Raw genomic sequence first — 26,586 nt, 5'->3', positions numbered from 1 at the left:
AAACACACACATGCCTGTGAGAGGCTGGTGAATGGAGAAAGGGAGGGAGGGGCCTAAGGGAGGGAGGGCCTAAGGAACCCGAGGGATGGTCTCAGTTCACACATTTCAGATTTAAGCTTGGACCCTCCCTCTTGAGGCAGCTGCTGCTTAAGCCACAGTCGACTGTTAATCGCGCATGCATCATATCTCGTCTCACCTACACAGCTCTTGGATTTTCCTTCAACACTGGAGCCATCATGGCTGGACGGCAATCGGATGAATCTATAAACGGTACAGTTTGATGAAATGTGAAACTGTATTTCTTAAAAGAAATTCTAAATCCCAAGCTGAGGAACCCAGAAAAGGGCATTTAAAAGATTTGCACATCTCTACTGTCGGATGGTAATATATTTAAACTGCATCTCATCATGAATTAAACCCGCTTCAGAAATGGAATAAATAACATTGCTGGCTTCATCTATCGCATAAAGTGACAGCTTTTTGTCATTCAGACAAAAAGCCATAGTTGACTTTTACATTAGTGTTCCTCATGGCTTCGTTCAGACACTACAGCACATTTACAAAATCAGCTGTGTGAGAGTGAGTGAGTGAGTGAGTGAGAGAGAGAGAGAGGAAAGCAGTAAAAGAACAGTTGATGGCTGCAAAACACACACAAACAAGTCAGCCTTGGGATTCACAAATATGAGTTTTCCTGAATGAAGTATGAAAGGTGAGACGAGCTAAACAGACAGCAAACCATACTGAAGCCAAACCGACCCTGAAGGCCTCCTTTATAGCCTCTTATCAGATGGCTCGCACAGAAGCCACACACACCGTCTGTGAAGATTCAATTCTGCCCGGTGCTGCAGACATTGTTCTTGAAACACTGGGGGGGGGGGGGGGGGGGGGGGGGGGGGGTGACACTGCTGGGGAAACTTGATACCATACAACTCTGCACAACACGGCGACAGGATTTGTCAGTTCAACATTTCAACTTTTTGTAGAAGCCCGTAGAACAGATTTCATGAAATTCAAACCCTCCAAAAGAGTATCTAGCTTCATTCTGTCCTGTGAAAATAGCAGCATCTGAGACGTCTTAGACCAAACTATGACTCCAACATCTCTTTGTAGAATACAACACACACACACACACACACCACGTTGGCCCAAAAAATGAAGCGGTGTGCACAAGCTCCGGTTGTCCATCTGGCAGCAGACGCTGCCCGTCTATCCACTGGGATCATTCCTTCCCACCTCTCCTGCCTCCCACCACTGTCTCTCCAATTAAAAGTTACACATCAGCCTGAAGTCGGAGCCAGACTTCCAGATGGCTGGAATGATGGAGCCAGCTTTTCTTCCTTTACATTGTCAGTGGAGAAATCAGTTACCCGTGTGTCTATTTTCCAAAAGCGCTGTGCAGTTGGCGGATGCTTTGGGAATTGAGTTCTGGTGCTTAGTTAAAACCCCCCCCCCCCCCCCCCCCCCCAAACTCGGCTCTGTACTTTGAGACACGGCAGTCTGAGACTGAGATGGGAGCTGCAGATTTCAAAAGTTATTACGGAGATACATTTTGTTCCTTGGTTAGATGAGATTGTACAGTTTTCACTTTTCTCTTGAACTATGGAGCGATATTAATAGGACAAGCTCAGTAGCTGAGGTTTTCAGTACAGGTTAAGTATACCGTTACGTCTTAAAGCTTCATCACTTGGTAAGGTGTCAACTGTCCAGAATCAAACTAGGAGGCAGAGGAAAGAGCCAAGTAAAGAACTGAGCATTTAACGACATCCTGGCTTACATATCAAATATTTGTCTGATAAGCTGACATGAACAAAAGCGATTTTGGAGACACAGAGGCCTTCAAAACACAGAAATCCAGCCGAAGTTTATTTTCAACTTAGCTCTGAGGCGCTGACGTTCATGAAGTCGTCGGTGACCAAGGATCACAGGAAAGCCACGTCAGCCTTTATTTCACCGCCACAGCGTCTAGCGTATGTTAGCGCACGCGCTTAAGTGCAGTTGACAGGTAAATCCCATGGCTGAGCATTTCTGCTGCTCTCACGCTTCCTTGTGAAAGTCTTTTTCTGCGTATCAACGACCGCCGCGTCTCTCGAGACCGGGAGACTGCAGCTCTTGCAAAATATAGAAACCAACTCAAAAACAACGGAGAACATAATCTTAGCAAACACAGGTCGAGCAAAGACGGCACACAGGAGAGTGCATCGTCTTCGTATGGTCAGCATCTCCTCAACTTATCCATAGCCAAGCCCCAAAAAAAAGCAACAGCTCCAAATGTACCCTGCAATTAACACCAAGCCAATGTGGGAGACAACTTATGTTATTTATGTAACATTAGAAGGCTGGCTCCTATGATGTGCTATGCTTGAATGCTTTAATTCTTCAGTTAAGCATAAGAGTTTTTGTTCCAATAAATTCTGACAGGCACATCTAATGATAAGCGTATCTGCCAATAGCCCAGTTTTTCAAAGCAACATGGGACTTTAGCAGAATTTCTTGAACTGCCTTTCAGTCGACTACTGCCAGGATGGATTGTAACAGAACTTGAAAGCCAATCTCACACACAATGTGAAACTTAAATGGGATCGCTTCTCTGCTGTGCTTTTGCTAACTGAGCTCAAGGACATCTAAGAGACAGAAAACAGACACCTATCAAACAGCACTGTCAAATCTTCAAGAGTCCAAAAGGAAATCAGGTCAATTAGGAATTGAATAATGTCGACGTTTTGACCATCGCTACCATCTTAGAGTCACAAATCAATACAAACCGGCATTCACCACGGTCAGCCCTCAATGATCTGTGGCAGCAAATGTGTCTATTGGTGTCTCTTGCCTCAAGCTCATTACCTGAATCAGGGCTGAAGGTGAACTGTGAGGGTGAGCTTCAAGTATGTCCCTAATAAGTGCTAAAGTAGCGTGGTGGGCAGTGGGGGGAGAATACTCGGCGCTAATTGAGAGCATAATGGTCACTTAACGGCATGTTTATCCTCTGTGCTAAATATAGCCAGGAACATCCCGAAGTCCAAGGTGAGCAGCATTATCAAAGAGCTTTCAACAAGGTACTCCATGAGGGTTGAGTCTGAAAGAGGTAAATCCACTGACGGCATGAAAATGGGAAATTCTTGCAGGATTACTATCTTACATTTACTAGCTTAGATGTTATTTCTGGCTTACGAACTGCTTATGCTGCTTCTAAAGCGCAGAGGTTCCAGAACAATCACTGCAATTCAACTCCAGCTGAGCGAAGTTATAAAATGGCCAAAAGTAGAGCCATATAATTTAGTTTACGGCTTAAAAAAAACATCCAAGTGCGCAGTGCCTCTTTAAATAGTAATTTGGTACGGACTAAAATATGCAACACTCCCTATCAAAACATGTGAAGTACCCAAAGCTGGAATCAAATGTCAGATCAGATCTTGTTGACTTATTCTTCAATCAGTTCAAATTTTGTGCTCATTAGACTGAATTATACCGAGGGGAAGTCCTAGTACAGCTGCTTGAGTTTATCATTCTAAAAGTCTGGTGTCTTCTGTTAATAGAAAACAGGGTTTGTAGAGAAACTGGTTTATACCCCGCGAAGAAAGAGCTTAAAAAATATATGATTCGAGATATGATACGGGGTGATTCACCATTTAAGGAACCCGTAGTACAAATGATGCCAAGGAACACCTTCACAAGTGTTACACGTCGTTGTAGCTGTACGGCCTTTTGTCCACAAGAAATGGGAGTACATGTGCTTTCCATCTAGACTTTTGACGGAGTTCTTAATTATTATGTTACCTTTAGTGTTCCCTTTTTCCTACTAGGGAGCATGTGTGAAAGACTTCTTTACAATGGCTGTCTGACACAGGACTTACCAAAGCTAGACAAGACTGTGTTCAAAAATGGAGGTACTGAGTTTATCTGTAATAAGACTTGAAGGAAATGGAATTCAGTCTGTGATCTTCACCCTAGATCGCAACTAAATATTGTAAGAAAGACACATAACATGATATATATAATAGTAATATCAATTATTATATTGCCTATAATGTTCAATACAAAACAACAAGCGTATGAAGCAGGAACAGGTTTGTACTCGCACACACGGAGTACAAATTATAGTAAAATTGGAGATATCTTTGTAATCTGAAAAAATGTGTATTCCTCCTAAACAAAACCACAGAATATTGTAAATAACTGTGCGTCACTTAAAGAATTGTATAAACAGTAACACTCTTATGTGGCATCTAAAAATGTTTGAATAGATTCAGCACACTGAGCAAAAATGCTGACAGCTGGTACGAGAAAAAAAACAACAACTTGTGAAAACCAAATGAAGTGAAAATGTCTATAAACCTCAGATACAAAAGGAGACGCACAACTGATTAATCAATTCATCAATGTAACAGGCTTATTAAGAAGTGACGTGTTGCACGCCAGGAGCTCAGACCGCTTTTCCGAGGGAAAGATCGAAGAGAAGGAAGCAAAGTGAGCACCGACTATGGCTGCACCACAATACTCTAATTACAGTAACTCTATCAAAGCTAAACCACTCCCCTGAACACATATTGGAGCTAAGTTGGCTGAATTAGTTAGCTAGCTAACTTAAGTAGCAACAGCGGGTGGGGCTTCAGTCAATACATGGTTGATTTCAATAACACTTGCTATTAATTCCACTAATACCACTTACACAGATCCATTGGGGTGAAACGTCCCGTTATTGAATCATATTTCAATATTTTGAGCATCACTTTGATTTTAAGAATCACAAAATCGAGTGAGATTCTGTTATAATTGTAGACAATTTCACACCGCAAGTAAAAAGCTGCTTTTAAATTAGATATGTACGGCGCCCGTCTCCTGGGAAAGCACAAAGTCTTTGTTGTGCCAGCAAGCACGGGAGGTCAAAGCAAAGTCATTTTTCTCCGTTGAGTTGGAAATTAACTTCTGCCTCCGAGCAATTCAACCCGGTAGGAACCCTGCTATGCTGCTGACCTCTCAGGCAACATGTGTGTGTGTGTGTGGCAAAAATAGCACGGTGGAGGGTGCATGACTGCAGCAGATTAGCATCACATTGTTGATATGACATACATTCACAGGGAAAAAGAGAATATCTTCCAGCCATGGTAGTTGCGGTGGGGAGAGAGGAGAGGAACCCGGGTTTATTCACAGGACAAATGGGTGCAAGAAGTCAAAAACATTGCATATGTAGAGAATCTGAGGGAATGCATGAGTAAATGTGGTTCTCAAGTTTCATAAGCAATGAGGATCGCTGTCTGTTTACAACTCAAAGTGCCTCTTCTAAAGATTGAGAACGATCTCAGAAAAAAAAGAGCTACACAGCATTTCCTGGTAATAAATAAATAAATACAAAAAAAGTTGTTTTCCAAGCATTTAAAAAATGAAACTAAATCTCGGCTCAAAAGATGGTTTCACAAATCAAAAAATCATAGAAATACCTAGAGGGACTGCCCACTCGGCATTTTCCAAACTCCCTACAGAAGAGAAAGAAAACATTCTGCTCATCGTGGAATAAAGCTTCTGAGGAGCCGGACGAGAGTCTCTGTTCACATGTTTGTTGTACAGGTGAGACAATTACAATAATCCTGACAATGTCATTGTGATAAAGAGGAATTTGAAGCTATGCCTCACATAATGTATGCTGCGCATGATTTGGAGAGGGACGGAGAACAGGGCTATAGATACAAAATGTTTTTAATATCTCAATTTTAACGCCTTAATCTTCAAACATTTGGAAAGCAAATATAATTCTAGCTCTATATTAGTTGGCTCAAATAATCAAGATCGTGTCCAAAAACCTGCCACTCATCTGGCTGTGGTGTACTTTACTTTAAAAAACTGCTTTATTTCTGCTATTATTGTTGTTGCCATGGATTCCTGTGCTTTAGAAGTACAACCTAGCTCATGACAATGGCCACTGTGAATGCAATCACACCAAATTGCCCATTTCAGGCAATTTTATATAATATGCACATGGTCACACAAGCCAGCACTCATTGCTAGATGTTAAATAGGGAGAAAAAAAAAAGTTTGAAGAGAATAATTAAAGGGTTCCGACATCAAAAGTTGCATACTGTAGCTTTAAGACATCACCGGGTTGTGGGTGCCTTTGTCTCCTCGTGCGCACGGCGGCTCGCAAAGCCTGAAGAGATCAATTTTGTGAGCTCTGCTCTCTTTTGTGTGGCCTCGGAGAATCTGTTCGAAAGGATAATTGTTGTCTTCCACACACTTGCGCTCGCTGTAGGGACTCACCTGGAAAAGCACATGCATTGCCGTGCAGAGAAATCAATACGCCGGAGTTAATTGGGCTCTCAGCAGAAGAGTCGGGGGAAAAAGAGCTGCGACTCGAAGAGGAAAGAAATGCATGTGACGGGCAAGACTGCACCTCTTAGGTAATAAATGAAAAAAGGAGGATTCGGATCAAATTCAAGTCTGTCCAACTGACATAACATAACATTCACAGTACATAGCTGTCTTTTTTAATATTTTAACAACCCATTCTACTTTGCGTCAGTATGTTGAACATCAGATCTCCAGTTGTCAGAGTTGCTCTTACTTTAATGTTCAAAATGGCTCAACACCTCCATCTACTATTATAAAATCAGCCCCAAGCCTTACCGAGCCCTTTTTATGCAAACTGTCTGAGTGCTTTTGTGTAATCATTGCGGGCAACAGCATGTAGTACAATGGTATTTAATTAATCTAAATGCTCCATAGAATAGCTTTGTAAGGCGTTGCAGTGTATTTACATATGATGAGACGTGTATTTATACACGTGTATTTATTCACTCTTCACATCAGCGATCCGGCTTCACCAAAAATAAATTCAAAAGGTTTTTGAAGCCGTGAAACGACCAAGAAATTGTCCGACACCCTTCATTTTCTGATTCTAAAGGAAAAGCAGAGATTTAGCTGCTGCCTTACTGCGTGCACTGTATGCTGGCGTCTATGATTGGGATTGTCTCTCTCTCGCTCTCTCTCTCTCTCTCTCTCTCTCTCTCTCTCTCTCTCTCAGACTCTGAATCAGCAGGTCCCTTCGGTAAACAAGGCAGAGTGATTGTTGGATTTGCATATTGCTGAATAAATCATATTGCGTTTATGCGATAAGCAGCGCTTGACTGTTTGGTAGCTTTTCCTCCTTTTCATCCGCCTCTCTTCTTTCTACAACATTCGTGCACGCTGCCACAAATTAACCCCGATCATGAGGGACCACACCAGCGAGAAAGCGCTGCTCAAAATTCATGTTTTTCCGGTGGTGGGGAAAACCGTGCCATCGGCCCCTGGCGGGGCCCCTCCGACTGCCAACTACGTGGACGGTTAAATCGGGCCCTGGTAATGATGCGTGCCTGCCGAAGGACAAGGATGGCAGCCGCACTCAATGGTGGGAAAGGGGAGTAGAAAGACGAAGAGGAGGAGATTAAAGAGACTGAAGCTACAGCGAATCAAGAGAGTTCAAGAGATGAAGGTGGAGAGGAGAAATGGGAAGAGAAGTGGTGGAGGAGGAGAGGAAGAGGACTCCCAAAGATGAGTCTATGAAGGAAAGCAAAAGGAGTCAGCTCCAGTGGATGAAGGGATCTAACATGGGTGCAAATTACTATTTTGCTTGTGCAGCCAGGCAGGCATATGGACACGTGTGCATATTCACATCACTGTGTCTAATGGGGCTGGGGGTTCTTAATATGAACACATCTACAGTGAGTAGCCCCTGTTTAATTACAGCCCTGCTACGCTAAGGAAGCGACCAGGAGGAAGAAATCCCTCCATTAAAGCCGCATGTAGGCCTGAGCCTTCTCCCCCATCAGTTCAGCTGAGGACTGCTTTTTTTTTTTTTTTTTTTTCTCCTTCTCCCCCCTTATTCCCCTAACTTCCTTAGGAGAATTGGAGACGGTGGTATTTTGGCTGCGAAAAGGAAACCATCGGACGGCAGGGGCATGAATATTCCAAATGACTAATGTTGCACATGCTTATTTCTGACATATCTGGCTTCCGTGGGGAAATAAAACACTTCTAATGCAGGGGGACCATCTGTTATCTGTTGCTGGTGTTTCAGAGCAGGCGCGCTCTGTGTGCACACACACACACACACACACACACACACACAGGCAGACAGATCGACACATTCTCACACAGCGGGAGGCGTACATAGACGGCGACACACATGCGCACACACACACACACACACACACACACACACACAGATATACTGAAAGCCGGATCCGTTGGGAGCATGCACAACAGACAGGCTCTAAACTCCTATACAAATTGAACACTCCTTTTTTTTTTTTTCTTTTTTTCTATTCGGTGTGTTTGTCAAATGTGCTGTAAATCTCGAGCTGGAGGGTGACGGGGAATGCACACGCTTTTTATGCTGGCCATAAATACCTGGGCCTGTCTCCTCGCAGCAGCTGGAGCGGGATAATATGCTCGTGGTGTGAAAGGGGGGGGGGAGAGAGATAAACTAGCTGCATCACCTTGAAAACAAAACGTGAGACACACAAACGGCCTTCTACATCAGCCACACACATCTAGACCAAGTGCATTCTCACTTACATTGGTTTGGAACTATGGCCAAAAGGAATAAAGATGGGTAATCTGTTTGTTATTCTCAGGCAGTAGCCGAGCTTCGAGGTGCGCCACAATACTTTCATTCAACAGCAGAATGTTTTTGGAAAATGTTTGATGGCTTTATTTGTATTCCTGTGCCTCGACATTTCAACACCACAAGTTACGTTATGTTAAAAAAAAAAAAAAAAAAAAAAGATTCCACGCGATATCAAATGTCCCAAAATTGATGAATAACTATCATGAATCAACTGCAGCGAAGGTTTGTGCCTCAAATTAATAATTGTTTCTATACTTTTTTTTAATCAAGTGATTAATAATTAGTTAAAGCCACTATTTAGGACTTGTCTATTTCTGGCTTTGGCACCTCCCAGTGGTGGTATTAAAAAATAAAAAAGACTGCAGTCACAACCCATCTCATCTGCTTCTTTGAAAGATGACATAATCCCATAAAACTTTACACTTCTAGGCTTTCAAAATAGTGCACATCGTGAGATATCTTCCAAATGATTTTAAATTGTTTTTTTTTGACGTGGTAGTTGTACAAAGTATTCACTTAATCCCGCTATGAAACAAAGGTTTCTCAGATTTGTTTGGTACGTCTACGTCACAAACGATTCACACAACCACTGAAGAATCAAATTATCAGTGTTTATCTAGAAAACAATCACTCGTGGAAACATAATGCAAGATATTTTCCTATTTTTACTGTATTTGTAGTAATTCTATTTCCCCGCAAAGACTCCTTAAGCAGCATGTTTGTGGTGCTCCGTATTTGCACGTAGCCGTTCCGTACGTCCCAAAACTATTAATATGTGCGACGGGACTGTACTCTTCCTTAGGCGAGACATTTTTAAATGGACAGGCATGCGTTACCTTTGAGGGAAAGCGCTGCAAATTATTTAAAACACGTGAGATCTAGTCGTTCCGTTGTGGCTACCTTGATACAATCTTATGCAACTAGCATCCGGCAAAAATAACCCACACAAAGCTTTCGTGTTTAGGGGCGGAAGCAAACTTTTGCCGATAACTAATTGTGGAAAGGAACATACAACATACAGTGGGGACTCACAGGAGCAGCGGGGGGAGCTAACTTACCTCTGTCAGCTGCCTTTAAGTGAGGATCTTCACCCACACCTGGTGCGTCTCTGATCTACAAGCAAGTAATGGAAGCAGAGAGAGAAAACAAGTTCAAAGCTCTATACACGTGGAAGACTTTGGGTATCACCTGCATTAATATATAAAGCGACAACAACCGTGTGTGTGTGTGTGTGTGTGAGAGAGACAGAGAGTGATTTTAAAAGCTCATCAGCTCAAGTCCATGACTCTAATATGCAACCCCCAGCAGATGTTGGAGACACTTGTGTGCTTGATGTTGCAAAATACAAGGTTCCTTTTTGTGCTCTAGGAGGCTCCCAGGAGCCTCTGACAGACAGCTTGATGATGAAAGACAACATGCCTGGATGCTAGCGTTCCGTTTTAGGTCACAGGGGGAAGAAAAAAAAAAAAACAGGCAGAGCCAACACAATTTTAGGTCTTTAATTTTCCTCTTTGAGACGCCGCGTTCATTTAGGGAGATCCAAGTCGTGTTGCAGATCCTCACCTCGTGCAAGGTTTTAGGGAGATAATCGCTAAATCCTTGCCAGAGTAAATATTGTCGATCGCTAAGCTGTGGCTGTCAGATATTGATATACCGTACGTGAAAATATTGACTTGTATCGCGAGCTGGGAATCTACCTGAGGTAAGAAGAAAATGTGTGCTGTTACAGATGTGCTATGTTCAGTTGTTGACGCTTGTAGGCATTAAGAAATTTAAGAAGAAAAATATATTCCAGAGCGTTCATGATAAACTGACTAAGATTCCCACGTATGGGTGCAGAGGAAATACGGCTCTGATTTGATGACTTGATGCTATATGCTTTCATTTTTCTTCCTTCTCTGGAAGCCAGACTGTAAACTCGACTGTGCAAGTGAGAGGCGTTGCCAAACGCAACGTGACTCACCACCTCTGGAGGAGAACAAAAAGCCCGCTTAAGATCACGGTGACATCGCAGGCAGTATTTGAGGTTCAGAATATTTTGACAGATTGAATACAAATGTGAAAATTGCCGTGCCAAGAAAAGAAAAAGAAAAAAAAAACCTTAAGAAAACATGTCACCGAGTTAGAAAAATCTTTTGAAATAAAAACCCACCATTGTTATTCCCATGCTTTGTCAGCTCAGGTTCCACATCTGGAGGGGAATTTCTATTGATCCTAAAAATCGGTTATGTGTTGTTTTAAGGTTATTTTTACACAAATGCAAAACAGAAAAGTACAAAAAGATAAAAGTTATATTACATATTTGAAGAATTCCCGCTATCCATTCGCCCACCATCGTCCCATTTCCTTATCCAGTAAACATTGCGCAGTATTAAGAGCATTTAATAAATATGATGAGGCTCTATCCAAAAGGTAACACCTACCAGCTACTCACTTCACTAATGAAGGTGTTATATCTAATTTGTTCAATTGTTAAAACAACACATTGGGGGATTTAACGGCAGTTATGCACCATTTATATGCAGAGCAGTGTAACCACTTGTCTCATCATGCAGGTGTGTTACAAATAGTCATAAGGAGTTTACACCAGAAACAAACGTATACCCTCCTTAAGCAGATCCCCTCATTGTGGTTTCACTAAGCGATTTCCTGGAAAGGTCCCAGTGGAACCAGGCCTTTCTGCATGCACGCTTACATATGAAATACTTATGCAGTAGGTATGTGGAATCACTCAACCATCCACTGCTCCCTGGACACGGATAGAGAACCAACAACATGTGTGGAAAAAGAAAATGGAGGAATATGCCCAGGTATGTTTGGTGTTCACTGTCTCCTGCACATATTGTTAGACTGCGAGGCAGAAATAATGGAGGCCTCACTTCAAGCTCAGTCCTCTCATTCCACCCATCTCCTCATGTCCACATCATTCTCCGGCTCTTGTTTGTGTCTGAGAAGGAGACCCCGGCGGAGTAAAGCCTTCAAGCAGCTACATATGTCGCTCCAAGAAAAAAAAAGAAAAAATACTGTGGCTCTTGAAAAACCGCCCCCCGCCTTTGAAGGATCTCTATTCTCCGTTCCCACCGGCTGCGGGAGATGCAGGTAACGACTTAAGACGTACAATGGGAGCACCGCGGGTATTTGTCCACCGAGAGCCGGGGCCCGGTAAATGAAAAAGGGCCCCGCATACCCAGGAAGCGCCTAATTAATTGACAAGCAGATATTTCTGAGTTTATCATCATCAAACAGACTTCATTTTGTTCCCCCACCGCCGTCCTCGCCAAACCCATCTTCCCAGGCGACTTACTTAAGAGACTCGTCTTATAAATACAGCCCTAATCAAAATAAATGACTAAAAGCTCCAAGGGAGTTGAAGGCTATACACATTTACATCAGAGGAACTGATGCAATTTAAATAGCCGCCTGTGCGCCGACTTAAGGTTAAAATCACAGAGAACCCTAATTTACGTAACACTTTCAGCGTTTTCTTTTTTTGTTGTTGCTGCTGCTCAGTTTGGCAGACCTATATTCACGACAGCCAAGTAGGAGCGACGCGGCCTCCTATGCGTGGTGCTGTGTTCTATTCCCTCAGCAGAACGCTCGGTGGGTGAGCGTGTCATATTTTACAGAATATTTTCAATATTTAATGCGTTGCATGCTTTTTGTCTCTTTGAAAGCACTTGACATGCGTGTGTTGTCTGCTTGTGTGTATCCGTGTGCTATACATGGAGAGAGTTATGAACGGGGGAACATGTTTGTGTTTATTTTCCTTTGCATAATTTCAAAGGGCTGTACTTGTAAGTGTTATCAGTGGCCTGCAATGTTGACAAAAGGTTATAAATAGGGTCTTTTATTATTGTTACCATTTCATATATACATTTATCCATCATTGGAATATTAAAGTTGAATTAAGGGACTAATGGGACTCGGTTTGGGGTATCATGTGTGAATGTTAAGTTTGTTTATTGTGTTGGAGTATAAGTGGGAGCCTCACGGCTTTTGTTCGCTGTATGCCGGCCAGATGAATTAATTTGCATTAATATAAGGTGTTACATGCAACAAACTGTGTCTTTAGTTTATATATGCTATTTACTGAATAAAGCCTTTCATCATATTGTGGTAGCTTTCAAACATATTAGGTTAATACCTTTCCCCTTAGGTTGTTTTTTTTTTAGTAAGGGGAATTGTTACAACTTTCCACATCCTTCCTGCTCCACATTCTTTCCACAGTTTTGCTCTTTTCTTTAAAAATAGTAGCAGTGGCTGATTTTAAGCCATTATCTGAGAGGCTCTGTTATAACCGGGCACTGATGTCTAGCTGGGGTTTATGTGGAGACTGCAGAGTTCGAGGCCCGGGGGTTTAATGGCAAACGTGAAAGCAGCACAATGTTTGCAGAGGCTCCTCTGCCTCGTGACACCGCTGCTAATGCAAACTGAACTAGACTGTGACATTTGTGGAGGCCTCTGCAGAGTTCAGCGTTTGGACAGGAGCGCAGCGTGGAGGGTCGATGTGGACCCACCGCGCAGACCTTCTGCAGAGCTCCACGCCGACAGCGAGTTGCTATATCTCGTCGGTGAGACGGGTGGTTGATCTGTGCCGTTCAAGGCAATCCCTTGGGACCACTCCAAGGAGGACTCGTGGGCGTTTTCTATCCTGCCAACTGAACTAGGCAACTAAGTCACTTGGTTGAGGTTAGAGAAAGACCACCTTCAAAGGCATGCAACTCTGGTTATCTGTCAAAACTTCATCAAAGTTCAACTCTTCATGAAATCACAGCACAAATCCACATCGGGTCAACAAGCGATACACGGATCAAAGCGATCCGATTCAAAACAAAACAAATACTGCTGTTAACAAAAACTGGTGCGACAACTCCCAAATGGCAAAGACCTACTTGAAGCGACCAAACAATGCGGCGCTTCTCGCTGTGGATGTGTTGACGCTCCCCAGATGGTGAGTAGGAAAAAAGGTACTCCAAAATATGAGAACAAGTGATAACGAGGATGGAAATATTCGACCTACAGTTGCCAAAACACATCGGCTATTTGAACCATTTAGCCACTACATCAAGGCTTTTTAATATTCCCTTCCTCGGTGTTACTTGTTCTCATATTCTGGAGCGCCAGGATTGCCTTCCTGTTTAAACCGACGTCTGTGTTCCATTCCGCTTAAGTTGGCCACGTTTGAGGATCTGATGCTGGCAGCATTTAAGAGTAGATCAAGACGGCACAGACAGTGTGCGGTGGTGTAAGTGTGCATATGTGTGTCTGAGAGACGGCGTGTGTGTGTGTGTGTGCGTGCGTGCTCTGTGAGAGGTATAATAATGACAGGCGAGGACGGATGGCTGGTGACGCGCCGACGAGAAGAGCGCCACATATTTTGGGCCTCAGGCTGGGCAGCTGTGAGAAACCTCTTCTCTCTTATCCCTTCTTCTCCTAGCCCCCCCCCTCTGCGGCACTGTTTAAACAGAGGACAAAGACGCCCTGAGTGGTTTTCTTTTTCCGATCCCATCCACGGCTGCTGGCACTTTCCTCTTCTGTATCTCCAGATCCCAGCGAGAGGAGCGGTGGAGTGAGTCATGGAGTGAATCTTTTGATTAATTTTAATGGCACTTCCTAACAAAATCCTCTTCCTCTAGCAGAATGTCTTCCTGTCTGCTACTGCACCTTGTGTTTTTCTTTCTACATACAAGTTGCAATTATGTTTGATACTGAAAAACATTAGTGTAATTGCACCTATTACCATACGAGTCATATCTTCTGGAAAACCATGTTTAGACTTTAAACGGGGCTGATACAGTCAAAAAGGCTACCTGTGATGAAAGCTGTTCTGTAGTCTGTGTTTTTGTTTGCGTGTCTAAGTGAGACAATAGTATGATGCTGGTTGTTTGAGTTTGAAAACTACAGTCAGCGGTAAACTCATGGACATATGGCAGATTTATGTGCGACTAAGTTTGATGAAAACACACAATTATATGTAAATGAGGGACACATGCACATAGTATCTTTTATACATCACTGGCACCCTCTGCTGCATCCTGGGAAACCAGTTCAGACACGAGCGAGGGCCAATTAAAGCCCTTTAATCTCGGAAAATAACCGCATTTCTCTGTATGTATGTATGCATGCGCATTGGGTGGCCATCAACGGAGAGAAAAAAAAATGGCAGCTTGCGCGTCGCCCGTCACACTTTCAGGTCACGCCAGTTGGCTTCTCCCGAGGCCGTGACAGCGGTGAGATCCAGACAGAGCGGGAACAAGAAAGTAAAAGAGCAGAAGGGGAGAACATGGCAGCCGAGAGGACTACCACTCCTGCATCAAACGGATATTGTCACAACAGAGCAAACGCCCCCTGTTAACGGTGACACCGCTCAGCTGCTCGTCACACCCGAGCGAGGCGGAAACCGACTTCCAAGTCAAGCAAGCACGGTGTTTATTAAATGAGAGCGCAGGGGGGGGGGGGGGGGAGAGAGCGGCAAAGTGAGTATACTGTAGTGTTGTCAAACCTTTCGGAAGTAGCACAGGAAAAGGCAGCGTTTTATCATCCCTCCATGAAATTGAATGTTGGTGAGGGAAATGAAGTGTGCGTTCAAACGGCAGTAAAGGCAATCGTCGAAGCTCGCACTTGAGAAATACGATATCGAGAAGCTGGAGTATGTGTAGCGCTGAAACAAACGGCAAAACGTGATTATTTTACGGTTGATGCAGCATATTTCTAGAACGTGCAGCTGAGTGAAGGAGAAGGCTTAGGTCAGCTTTAAAAAGGTCAAGGTGGATAGAACCATTCTCTGTCATGAATAAGGAAAAAAAAAAACTCATAAGTCAGTAATTCACTCGATGATTTAAACATCGAAGTTGGCAAGAGAAGCACAAAAAAAGTTCCTGTAAGATCTTGAAAGCATGTAATCAGATCATTAAGTGCGATAATAGTTGCAGTCTGTGCAAAAACAGATTTGCGTCCATATGTTGGCGTTTTGCAACGGTATCAGATGGATCGGCAGAAGTTCTGTAGTCATACTCAAAATTTTAAGTAACAGCTAAATAGTCAGCCGACAGACTCTTGCCCGAAAGAGCTGTTGTCTGCGACAGAAGGAAAACAGGAGAGAGAGAGAGAGAGAAAAAATAAGAGGAGTAGGCGGAAAGAAATGCCGTCTCCTCGGGGACCGCCGGCATGTGGGCCTGTCGGTCGTCATCGCGTGCCACTCTCCCTGCTCGACACGGTGAAACTGAGGCAATGTACCCCATGAAATATTTACCACAGTTGTGTTTGCTTAAAAAAAAGACAAGGAGAGCGTGGGGGGAGGATAGATGGAGAGTCCCCCCAAATGCTCTTGATGTCGGATTTGTTTAGACCTCTTTATGAGGTTTTGGGGGGGGGCAGGCAACAAGGAGACCAGCAGGGGTCCATTAAATGCTCACACATTTTACCCCTAACAGCACATCACTCTCTACAGCAAAAGCCCCCAATCTCCAAAAAAATGCTCTGCTAAATCTCCTGTACTCTAGATATCCGAAGCATGCTTTTGCCAGTACCGCAAAAAAGGAAAACAGATTTGTTCTTTCACAATTCAAACCCGCAACTGCAGAGAATGGAACAACACACCACGGCAGATGAATTTCGATGTACACCGTTTGGGTCGGCTGCAACAAATCACTCACGTTATTTACTGTAACTAAGGCCAGCTGTAATTTGGCGAGACAAGGGAGGGCGAGTAAATGTCACATAAAAATGTTTTTTAAAAGACTCAATTAGCTCCTAATTCAGCTGCATGAGAGAGGAACTCACTCACAATGTTTGCTTTTGAAAGAGAAACCACGGTGACGACCGTTGCATTCGTGACGGCCTCGGTTGCTGGGACGAAATGTGATATGAAAGTGTGGAATGAAAACGCCATTAGCCGCCGCAGCTACTGCGCAAAAGGTGTCAGTAATTAGACCCGGTCCCTTGTATCTGTGTGAAAAGTTCAAAATCTGTTACCAGTCTTGCTGCATCCACACGACTCGGTTTCCATTTTAATAACGCATATCTTTTGCTACGTTGACACCGAGCGTCCAACACTAGACCGGAGTCCGGAAGAGCGGACATCTGAAGTCCCGGTTTGCGGCTTTGAGGAGGCCGATGGACACAAAACGGAGGACTTTTGTGTTCATTTAAAGTGGTGTGTGTGAGTGTGTGTGTGAGAGAGTGAGAGAGACCTGCAGCATTGTAACCAAGTCTGAAAAATAAAACTTCTAAAACGTTTCACTCCTTGAGAATATAAGCGTCATAAGCTGCCATACAGCAGCCGACACGTCTCATGCAGCACGAGAGGCCGAGCTTAAGATTGCTTGATAAAATATGTTTATCATTCATCAACCTTTTTCACAAGCTGCCGTGTGGTTGTTTCGCATATAATGATGAATAAATCACCAGCAGAGCGAAAGACGGACAAAACAAAACAGTTAAAGTAATAACAGTAGCACAGTAAAATAAATCTGATGCGTTATCATAGCCTGTACTGCATCAAACCTTCATACTGTAACAACCGGCCTGTCCTCACCTAAAACACACGATGAGCTTCCATGTGCCACAAATGTTCACATTTACAAATACAAGCTGTTCAGTAGCCACAAATACATGAAATAATAACCCGTACAGCAAAAATACTGACTGAACAAAAAGGGCTGTAAAGGTACAAAGACAAGTCCAACACCTTAAAGGTTCACAGGAAATGAACATCTACCTGAAGGGGTCACGTTTGCTTGAAATGTGACTGAATAGGGAAAGCTAAAGATCGGCGTGAATGAACAGTGACCTCGAGCTGTTTTGGAGAAAATAAACATTTTCAGGTAGAACTATTTCACGGTTATTTTCTGATTGGTTTTAAATTGTTTTGTATTTCTTATTACTTAACAGAGATGTCTTCTTCTTCTTCGAGGTCAGAAAAGAGAGCAATGCAGACCTTGCGAGCAATAAAAGCATCTCCCTGGAACAGGAAATGCATTGCACCTGGACTCATTCTAAACACATTTCTTAAAAAGCGGCAGTTAATGTGGGCATCGAATCAAATTGAAACCTGCGCCGCTACTGCCAACAACAACAACAACAACACCAACACCACCGCTCCATTTCAAGTGGCTATATTTCAGGGGTGTTTCTCGTTAAAAAGACGGGGGGGACAGGAGTTGGCCTTATAATTCTCAGTCTATGATGGAGCAACACTGAGATAAGCCGGGCGGAGGGTGCAATCTAATCTGAACCCCGATGTTTTTTTGTCTATGGAAATGACTGGCTTCTTATCGGCAGAGTGGGTTATTTGGGCAGATCCTCGCTGTGGCTTAGGGAAGGGACTCAATCACTGCTGCCCAGCGATAGGCCTCACTTTCGTACTCTCCCCCCGTCTCATCTTTTTATCTGGGAGAGCGGAAATGAAAAGGATGGTATCTCATACTCTCCGTGTCCTCAGTTCAGGAGATGGAGAGAGAGAGAGAGAGAGAGAGAGAGAGAGGGAGGCACGGACATTTTCTTTTTTCGGCCCGAGATGAAAACATGTGGTTTGTAAAAACCTGTGCTCAGAATGAAATATGCCGGCAGCTTAGGGACTCTGAATTAGCACGGACTGGAGGAAACACGGTGTTATGAGGTTATTTGTGTTGAGGCTGTCAAAGCAGCATAGCACCATGACGTAAATCTAATCACACCGAGGTAACTAGAAGAGCGTCACCGCTTCAAAGTCACCAGCGGCTACATTTTTACAACTCTGGAGTAATCAAGCTTTTGCACATTTCGGTTTTAAAGGAACACAATTTGTACTCGTTTTTGTGCTTATCGTCTAGGTTTTCTCTCGTCTCTACATTGTTGCTGGAGGTCATTGCACAGTCAGTGAAGATACCAGTGCTTTATTTCCTTTCGTACGTCTACCCGGCCATTGTCAGGAAGTTGTTTTCAAACAGCCAGAGGAGAGGGGTTTTTCCTTTGGGACTGATGAAAGCAAACCAACAGGCGGGGAAATGTTTGAGAGGATTTGAATCTGATAAAGGTGGATGGAGGAAGGGATCAATGACTTACACAGTCAATTAAAGCGAAGTAATGCATTTTAGAACACCAACTACAAGCCGTCTTGAAACTATTTTGGAATTATGCCTCATGAACCTGCACAGTGTTGAAGAATTATGTTCCCACATTCACGAGACCCACAAGAAGCCACCACCGAACGTCACCAGGGTTCCACACCAACACCCGTTTCACGAGGATGAGTGCAACCGGGAACTAACGTATGGAATAACGAAATGACGGAGTGAATGAAGAATGCAAGTCGGCCTGAAGGAGAATGAGGAATGATGGCGCTCACCTTGACACTGTCTCCTTTTGTCAGGACGTCCCAGAGGGTGTGCTGAAACTTGGTGACATCCATCTGATAGCCTCCTCCCAACAAAGCCTGGAGGGCGAGAGGGAAAGAGTCATTTTTTTTAAAATATGCTTTTAATAAATACTGTAACTGAGCAGATGTTAAAATAGCACACAAACAGAATCAATGTGCGCACACAGTATACAAATCAAACAGAGCCTGTGTAGCTTTACAGGCACTCAACATGTCAGGTTCTCTTTCTCTTGTAAATTCTTTATACAACCCAATACGCAACCTGCACCTTAAGCGCACACGTCTCCTCAAAAGCATGTATACTTTCTGACACGTATCTTAAAATGCACACCAGCTCGCATTCTCGCATCTATTGCCGAGTGGCTGCTAGCCCCACAGGTACGGTCTTATAAAAAGTGTATTGTATAACTGATAAACCGCATATCATCCATCTCCCCCATTCAGGTCACCTCCCAATAATCCCCGCTGCCATATCTGCTTATCTAGTCGAGTCACTCTCTCATTAAATCAGTTTTTACAGCCAAACGGAGGAGGTTTACTGCTTATAGAAGTCAAATACTATTAATCACCGGGTAGGTTGTACTTATACAGCTATATGCTTTAATTCACTGGAGGACAAACGCATCGTTCGTCCGATCTGAATAAACTCCGGCAGAGAAGAGAAAAAAAAAGAGAAATTTGACAAGCAAATTAATCTGCTCCCTTTTGCCAGCTGAAATGGAAGTCGGTGAGGCGACGCCCATCAGTCACAGGACCTTGTGCACGGCCTGTAACAGCCGAATGTGCTGCACGTTGGGAGGTAGAGGACGGGGACGGAGGGGTGGAAGCTGGTGCAGCTTTCAGTGTGTATTCATCTGAAACGGTGTCCCCGGGAAGCCGTTTTTGGCAGCGATGTATCACAGCAGGCAGTGACCTTTAAATACTATGCACAATTAAGCTAAGCTAATAAACGCGACTGTGGATGCGGACATTTGTACCGGAAGACAGGTGCTGTGAATCACATTGGACGTGTGCGCTGAGAAAAAGTTATTTTGTGCTTTTCCGAAAGCCAAATTGAAATGTTTGTTTGAAAACGCACACAAGATGTGCTGTGTGCGCTGAGAGGAAACGAGCTGAACACTGCCAACGCTCACTGTTTGGAATGCAGTATTCTGTCCTTATCTTGAGCGCCACCTTTGTAATTTCATTCAACAACAGAAATGTCAAATATTTGGAAGGATTTGTCGTTTTTCTTGTTTCAAATTGAAAAATCTTAAACTGGAAATTTGAAGACGTCGCCACGGGGGTTTCAGTAATTGTGATGACAATTAATTGAAAAAAAAACAATAGACGGATTAATTGATCGTAGAAATATCTGCCCCGTACTATAGTTTGTTACTCTGCTCAGTAAATTCAAGCATTACACAATCAAAATAAATAAACAAAGGACGATTGGGGAACTAATGTGATCCTTTTCCACTCCCACGGTGTACGACGGTGATGAGCTGCAACTTTATATATATTTATATTGTTTCCCAACCAAAATGCTACAACTGCAGGTGAAGACAAGAAGATAAAGTGAAAAACCCTTCAACCTGTAACAGAACTTTAAGAGACGTTATATAAATGTTGCCTCGTGGGTACATTGCACATGAAGCATCTATCACTTTTATGTAGCAGGCAGCCCCGTTAGTCTTCAAACTGCATCTTAACTGCAATTTCTGAGAGGTTTGACTCGTGTAATGAGAAAATTCACCAAAAATTCCAGCAAATAAGCTCTAGTTGATTTAGTGGAACTAACACAAGGGCTGATATAACAGGATGCGGAGATATTGCCCTTTCAGCGAGAGGGAGGAAAGATCAAATAACATTGCTACATACCGCGTTATGTTATTTGATAGATCGAGCTAGTCCCAGAAGCACGCTTTTACAAATACCACTTATATATCTACCTGGCAAGAGATTATTGGGTTTCTAGTTATGAAATGCACCTTGCAAATATGTGGAAACGGCACAAATAAAAAGATGAGATATCTATTACCATGAACCCACACAATTGAAAATATTACCACGTCCACGCGGTATTAAAGCACATACAGTACGTGTGTATACTGAATGTGCATGGGCAGAAAGTCATCTGTAATAAAGCTGCCAGCTACTTTTGTCAGTTTGCCTCATTTAAGCATCTCAGTCACTCGTTTTGGGCTTTTATCGTCAGTCGAGAGCATGTTGTTCAGATGGGAAAGTTCACGCTAGTGATCCCCGTTCAAGCCCTTTGACGGACAAGGACAGGAACAGCAACCAAAAACTATCCAGGTCGGCGGCAGATTTCCCAAGGCAGCAACACCACTGGTCATCCGAGCCGATGCCTGACAAGGTACAAAGGCCCAATTTGAAGCCCAAGTGGTTTTCACTGAAGCCGTGGTCATTTCAGTTTGGGCCTTTCTGGAACAAGTGAGACTCAAAACCTCAAAGTCTAATTTGGTGATTAGAGATTATCGATTGCTCCACGCTGCTGTTTGTGATGAAGGCATTCTTCAACCCCAGCAGTGGAAAACTAGATTTCAGGCTAAGAAGTACAACCTGTGAAAAAAAATGTCCCACATTTGCAGCAAATTCTAACAAGTTGTCAATGAAACCAAAGCAAAATGATACCACGGTAACTGAAGGATGAGATTTATCAAAAATGTAACTGGTACAAGTGAGCTTTTTACAAACTAAATGCACGATTACAGTAATTGTGACTTAGGCATCCGTTGATACATCCCTGAAGCTGATAAACCACAGAATAATCTTATAATGCAGCAGCCTGATTAGGCCACGTGAGGCAAAGTAATTAGGAAAAGCAAAATCAAACTTAATACGCTTTTTGGCTCAGATCTGCATAATCTTAAAGGGAAACACTGAGCAGCTTATCCATCATTTCTTTGCTTATTCAAACTGCTGCTTGTACATTTCTTAGTGGTAGGTCAGTTGAAGGGAGAATAAAACCCTTTGTTTTTACACTCTAATGAAACTTCAAATGGAGTCCTAAAGTCTGTCTTTAAACTTAAAGGCTACAAACATCTTTCATAGATTAAAATGATCCCTGTGATAACTTATCGGCACACCTGCTGCATCCTTCCAGCAAAGCTCAATCCCAGCCTCTAATGATGGAAGAAAATCATGCATTATTGCGATTATTTGAACCATGCTAATGAACACTGCCTCTTTTCTCAAGATGAAAGCGACAAGACAGGCAATTGGATCAATATATAGCATCACATCAGTCTATATTTTGCTCAGTATCCGGGCCCAGGGAACATTTCATAAAGGCCATAGGGTCGGCTTATCACGGAGCTAAATGCCAATGTAATTATTAGTGTCTGGAGATAGTGGAAAGGGAGGCACATCCTGCGGCAGTACACATATTTAATTAATAAATGTCACTCGGTAGAGGGAGTGAGGGCAGTGCGTGAGAGAGAAGGGAAGAAAGCAGGAAGGGATGGAGTCAGAGTGACAACAATACTGATCCTGACTTAAGTGCACAGCCACACACACGTAGAAACGCACTCTATAGCAAACACAGGAGACTATACTAGCATGAGAACGTGAATATAATCAGGTTGTTAGTGTAACCGTAGATATAAAACAACTGTAGAGATACAGTAATGAAATGCATTTGTATTTTAATCAACATCATTTCGTGGAGACGGGGTTTAAATGGTTTCATTAAGGAATAATTCTTGGGAGAAAAATGTCCAATTACGGACTTCCGCTCTTCCTTGGGTGTCGCCTTTGATGCGTGATTGACAGCTTTAATAATAAGCTGGTTAGACTTGAAAGAAGGTTTGTCATTTGGCTGGATTCTGCATGTATGCATAGCACATTTCAGCCAGGCATCAATTGGGTTTAGTAAGCAAGAACTGATGCGGGACAATTTTAAGTTATTTGACCACACCGAGGATTTTATAATCTTTGTATTATTTCAGATGGAACTTAGTTTCTGCTTCACCGTTCTGCTTGTAGGTAACACACAATCAAAGGGGCTTCATTATTACATCGGAATTCTGCTGACAAAACACTTTCTAGAGGCCGATGCAGATCAACAGATATTGAAAAGTCGGCCTACAAAAAATATCTACTCGTAGCATTTTGGACTTTCCGGTCTGCAAACATTTCTGGCATTTGAACACCAGCGACGTCAAACTAAATGCAGAGACAGGAGAGGAGCACAGTCATGCCACTGCTGTTCAGTGAGAGAAATCTGAGTCCCGTCGTACTTTGGTGAAGGTCTAAAGGGGGTCAGGTGTGCTGTCTCTTTGCTTCTCCTGCTGTCAAGGAGCATGCACACAACACGCAGCCTGTCACACAAGTTCCCATGATGCACCCTGCTACTTTCTCGCTCCTTGCCCCCTCAAACACAACCCCCCCCCCCCCCTCCCTCCCTATCTTGGAGTGCTACTTGAGTCACGACTACACCTGGGACCCTCTCGCATCGGCGCCATTTCTGTCATTGGATCAGCTGCCGACTCCGGCCCCGTATCTGCAGTCTTTTGTTCTCTGCCCACGCAGTAGCTCTGAACTACCTGGAGAACAGAAAAGAAGTTGAGGCGGCTAACAAAAAAGAAAATGGATCAAGCTCTTGGAAAGCTGCGGGGAGAACAAAAAAAATGAAGAAATTGTCTCTAAATGTTCCTTATGTAACAATTTCTATCCCTCTTACACATGTCTTCTGAAGGAGACGCTCCTCGGCACACAGAAGTGGGTATCCTTATTTGGAAACAATAGCAGGCGTGCTTCTGAGGCAACCGTTAAGCTATTGCAAAGCAGATGCTTTTTTCTCGCGCCAATCAATTTAACACCTACACCTCCCCTCTCCTCCTTCACGCTGGCTTTGGCTCATCACTTTTAAAATGGCACAAAAGGGCTTTTCTTGCATTGTTCTTTCGACTTACTCAGGGAGGACAAGAAATGTCTCTGCTGAAGCAACGCCTTAATCACCAATAGGTTGGTCAGCACAGACGCAGAGAATAAAGCCCAGGTAAGACAAAAAAAAAACGGGACAAAAAGACACATTGTTGCAGTAAAGACTCGCTGGATTCTTACATGTTTGTAGAGGCAATTATATTTTCAGAGAGTCTGTAAAAACAGGATGAAGGTTGGGAAACAACCCCCCCCCCCCCCCTCTCTGAATCTTGCGCTAGACAGAATTGCAAGGGAAAAAGCCATCTGTGTCTGACTCTTATCCCTGGCTTCTCCAGAGCCTGGATGAGTCTGAGCCAGCGAATGTCAGTCGGATAAAGACCAAGCCTGACAGACAGACACAGGAGTTTTGTCATTCCGTGTGTCATCCCTTTTGCTAGCAAGCCCAATCTTTGCCGGTGTCGAAAGCCTCCCGAGTTGATGGAGAGAGGGAACATTCTCAGGGCGAAAACGTCGGGTTGTGTAACTCCTCCGAGCGCCCGCGATAGCTGAAACGCTGACGACGAGCGCTATTCTGGTGCCCCCGCGGCCTTTTGAGAGCTTTCATTAATGTCTTTATGGAGCTGCGGGGTGGGGTCACCATGGAAACACGTCAACACGCTCCGACACAAAGGATGAGTGGTTCCTCAACAACATGTTCTTCCAGGAACCAGTGGTCAGAGGATAATAAAGATCAATAGACACAGAGCTAATCCAGGGAACTACTTTCTGTGTTTATTTTAGTTTAGATTGAAATTATGCAGCATGTAATACAGCAGATACACATTTTGGAAATGTTACATCAGCCTTACTGTTTACTGTAACAGCCGTATCGGAGCTGTATGAAGTTACCGGTAATGCACGGCCAAACCTTTGTACTGCTGCAGCTTCGCATTAAAAGCACTTCGTTAAGTTGACCTGCACAGTCGCTCCGCTGTTCTACTCCCGACAAAGTAGCTGCTCGAGTATTTTGCTGCAGTATTAAACCGCACTTGTTGTTGCCACAGGTGTCGCCAAATTAACCAGACCTGGAATTTTCAGGATTACGACTTTAACACTGCGACACTGACTTTTAACTATATCACCCAATTATACCGTAAAAAGAAATGCTTGTGCATAAAATAAGCCGATTATCCACTTTCTGTCATGAGCATGAATTTAAGAATAATCCCTCTAAAATGTTTCAGAAATGTAAGGGGTAAATATTTAAAGACTGCTAAAACTTCCTTTCCGTTGTTGTGACACAGGACAACATCACTGATCAATGCAGTCGCCCGGCATGGATCGTCACAGAGGAAACCGATGCCTACTCGTCCTGGACGTTGCTCATTGCCGAGCCGTGCAGTGCGGTTACACAGGAGCAACATCAATAGTATTTGTCAAGTGGTTGGAGCTGATAAGAATACAAACTATTGCCTTGAGCTTGCTTTAAGGCTGGTTTGTCAGTGCAGCTTGTAAAACAGAATTTGCAGCGATGGAGTCAAAGCGGTACAAACACAGCTGGGTGATTTAACTTCCTTAAGTCTGACAAGTTGTTTTTTTTTTGTTTGTTTTTTTTACACGTCACTATTTACGATCATGTTTTTCTCGTAAAAAACGTTTTGCTGAGAAACAAACTGTAAATAGAAAGTAAGTAGAGAACAAAGACAGAGTAGGTTAACAGACAGATAAATAAAACACCTCTTGATATAAGACCTTGTTCGGGGCATGGAGGAGGAGCATTAGACGATGCCTCTTCACTTTGCTCCGAGCCTCTCTTGCCTATGACCCCCCCCCCCACTGGTTCCATTACTGGTGCCACCCGTGCAACCTCGAGCGTATCCAATCACTGCAGTTACATAAGAAGAGACGAGTGCGGAGGAGATTAGAAGTGCAGAGGAAGAGGGCAAGGCAAGAGATTGAGGAGTGTCAGGTGTGCCGCCTGAAACAAATAATAAAAAAATAAAAAAGTCTTTCACAGTTACCGCCCAAATCATTCTTTGATCCCTCCCCCCCTCCTCCTCCCCGCGCTGTCCTCCCATCTCAACAGAACATGACACAAAACAGGGAATTTTAGCAGGTCAGCTTTCTCTACCTCGGTTCTACAAACCGCATATCACTCCACCTCTGGTTTCAGTCTGTCATTTCGCATTATATAGCTTGAAAGCACTCCAGCTGGGGAGCAAAGAACATGGCACGTGTGATGGGAGGTGATGAATGGTACTGGGGGGGAGGGGGGGGTACACCAGCCTCACATACCCAGCAGGCTTTTAACACAAGACTATAATCTCGTCGGAATACACAAACAGATCTGCAAAACCGGTGTTTACTACTCCGATTCTGCTCGCCTGCACATGCCTAATTCTACCATCTAAATTACTGAGATCATTAAGTAAGCGAGGTATGGCAAAGCCTGTGCATACACTGTGAAGTGACATGGCCGATATCCCGAGTCAGTTCCGTACGACTGGAATCTTAAGTGCAGCTTAGGTCTGCGCATATCGAACCTCAAGGTTACTCGTTGGCGTAAAATAAAAAGGCATTTTGAGAGAGTTGAACACGCTTTTGTAGTCCCATCCAGACCCAAAGCTCTCATCAGAACACACATTCAATCCTAGAGTCACTGCAAGCGTCACAAACCCACCCAACGAAATGCACGAGAAAGGAAATTCTTGGAGGCAGATGAGAATTGTTCATTTCTGAACGGGAGGGATGTCTCTCGGTTTTC

At 43.5% G+C, this 26,586-nt stretch overlaps 1 protein-coding gene across 1 annotated transcript in view; it reads right to left on the bottom strand.

The window, feature by feature from the left end:
* Positions 1-26,586, bottom strand: part of LOC142971744 (glucosidase 2 subunit beta-like) — an 84,925-nt gene that overhangs the window by 38,911 nt on the left and 19,428 nt on the right. The window contains exons 9-10 of the mRNA XM_076112393.1: positions 18,927-19,013; positions 9,658-9,712 (exon numbers count right to left, since the gene is read on the bottom strand). Of these exons, the coding sequence (XP_075968508.1) occupies positions 9,658-9,712; positions 18,927-19,013 (142 nt within the window). The remainder of the gene's footprint in view (positions 1-9,657; positions 9,713-18,926; positions 19,014-26,586) is intronic.

Source organism: Anarhichas minor, unplaced genomic scaffold (genome assembly GCF_050575085.1).
Source record: "Anarhichas minor isolate MPS153535 unplaced genomic scaffold, ASM5057508v1 ptg000049l, whole genome shotgun sequence".
In the NCBI taxonomy this organism is placed as follows: Eukaryota; Metazoa; Chordata; class Actinopteri; order Perciformes; family Anarhichadidae; genus Anarhichas; species Anarhichas minor.
The sequence above is the reverse complement of the archived record's forward strand: the minus strand, read 5'-3'. Positions and strand labels throughout refer to the sequence as shown.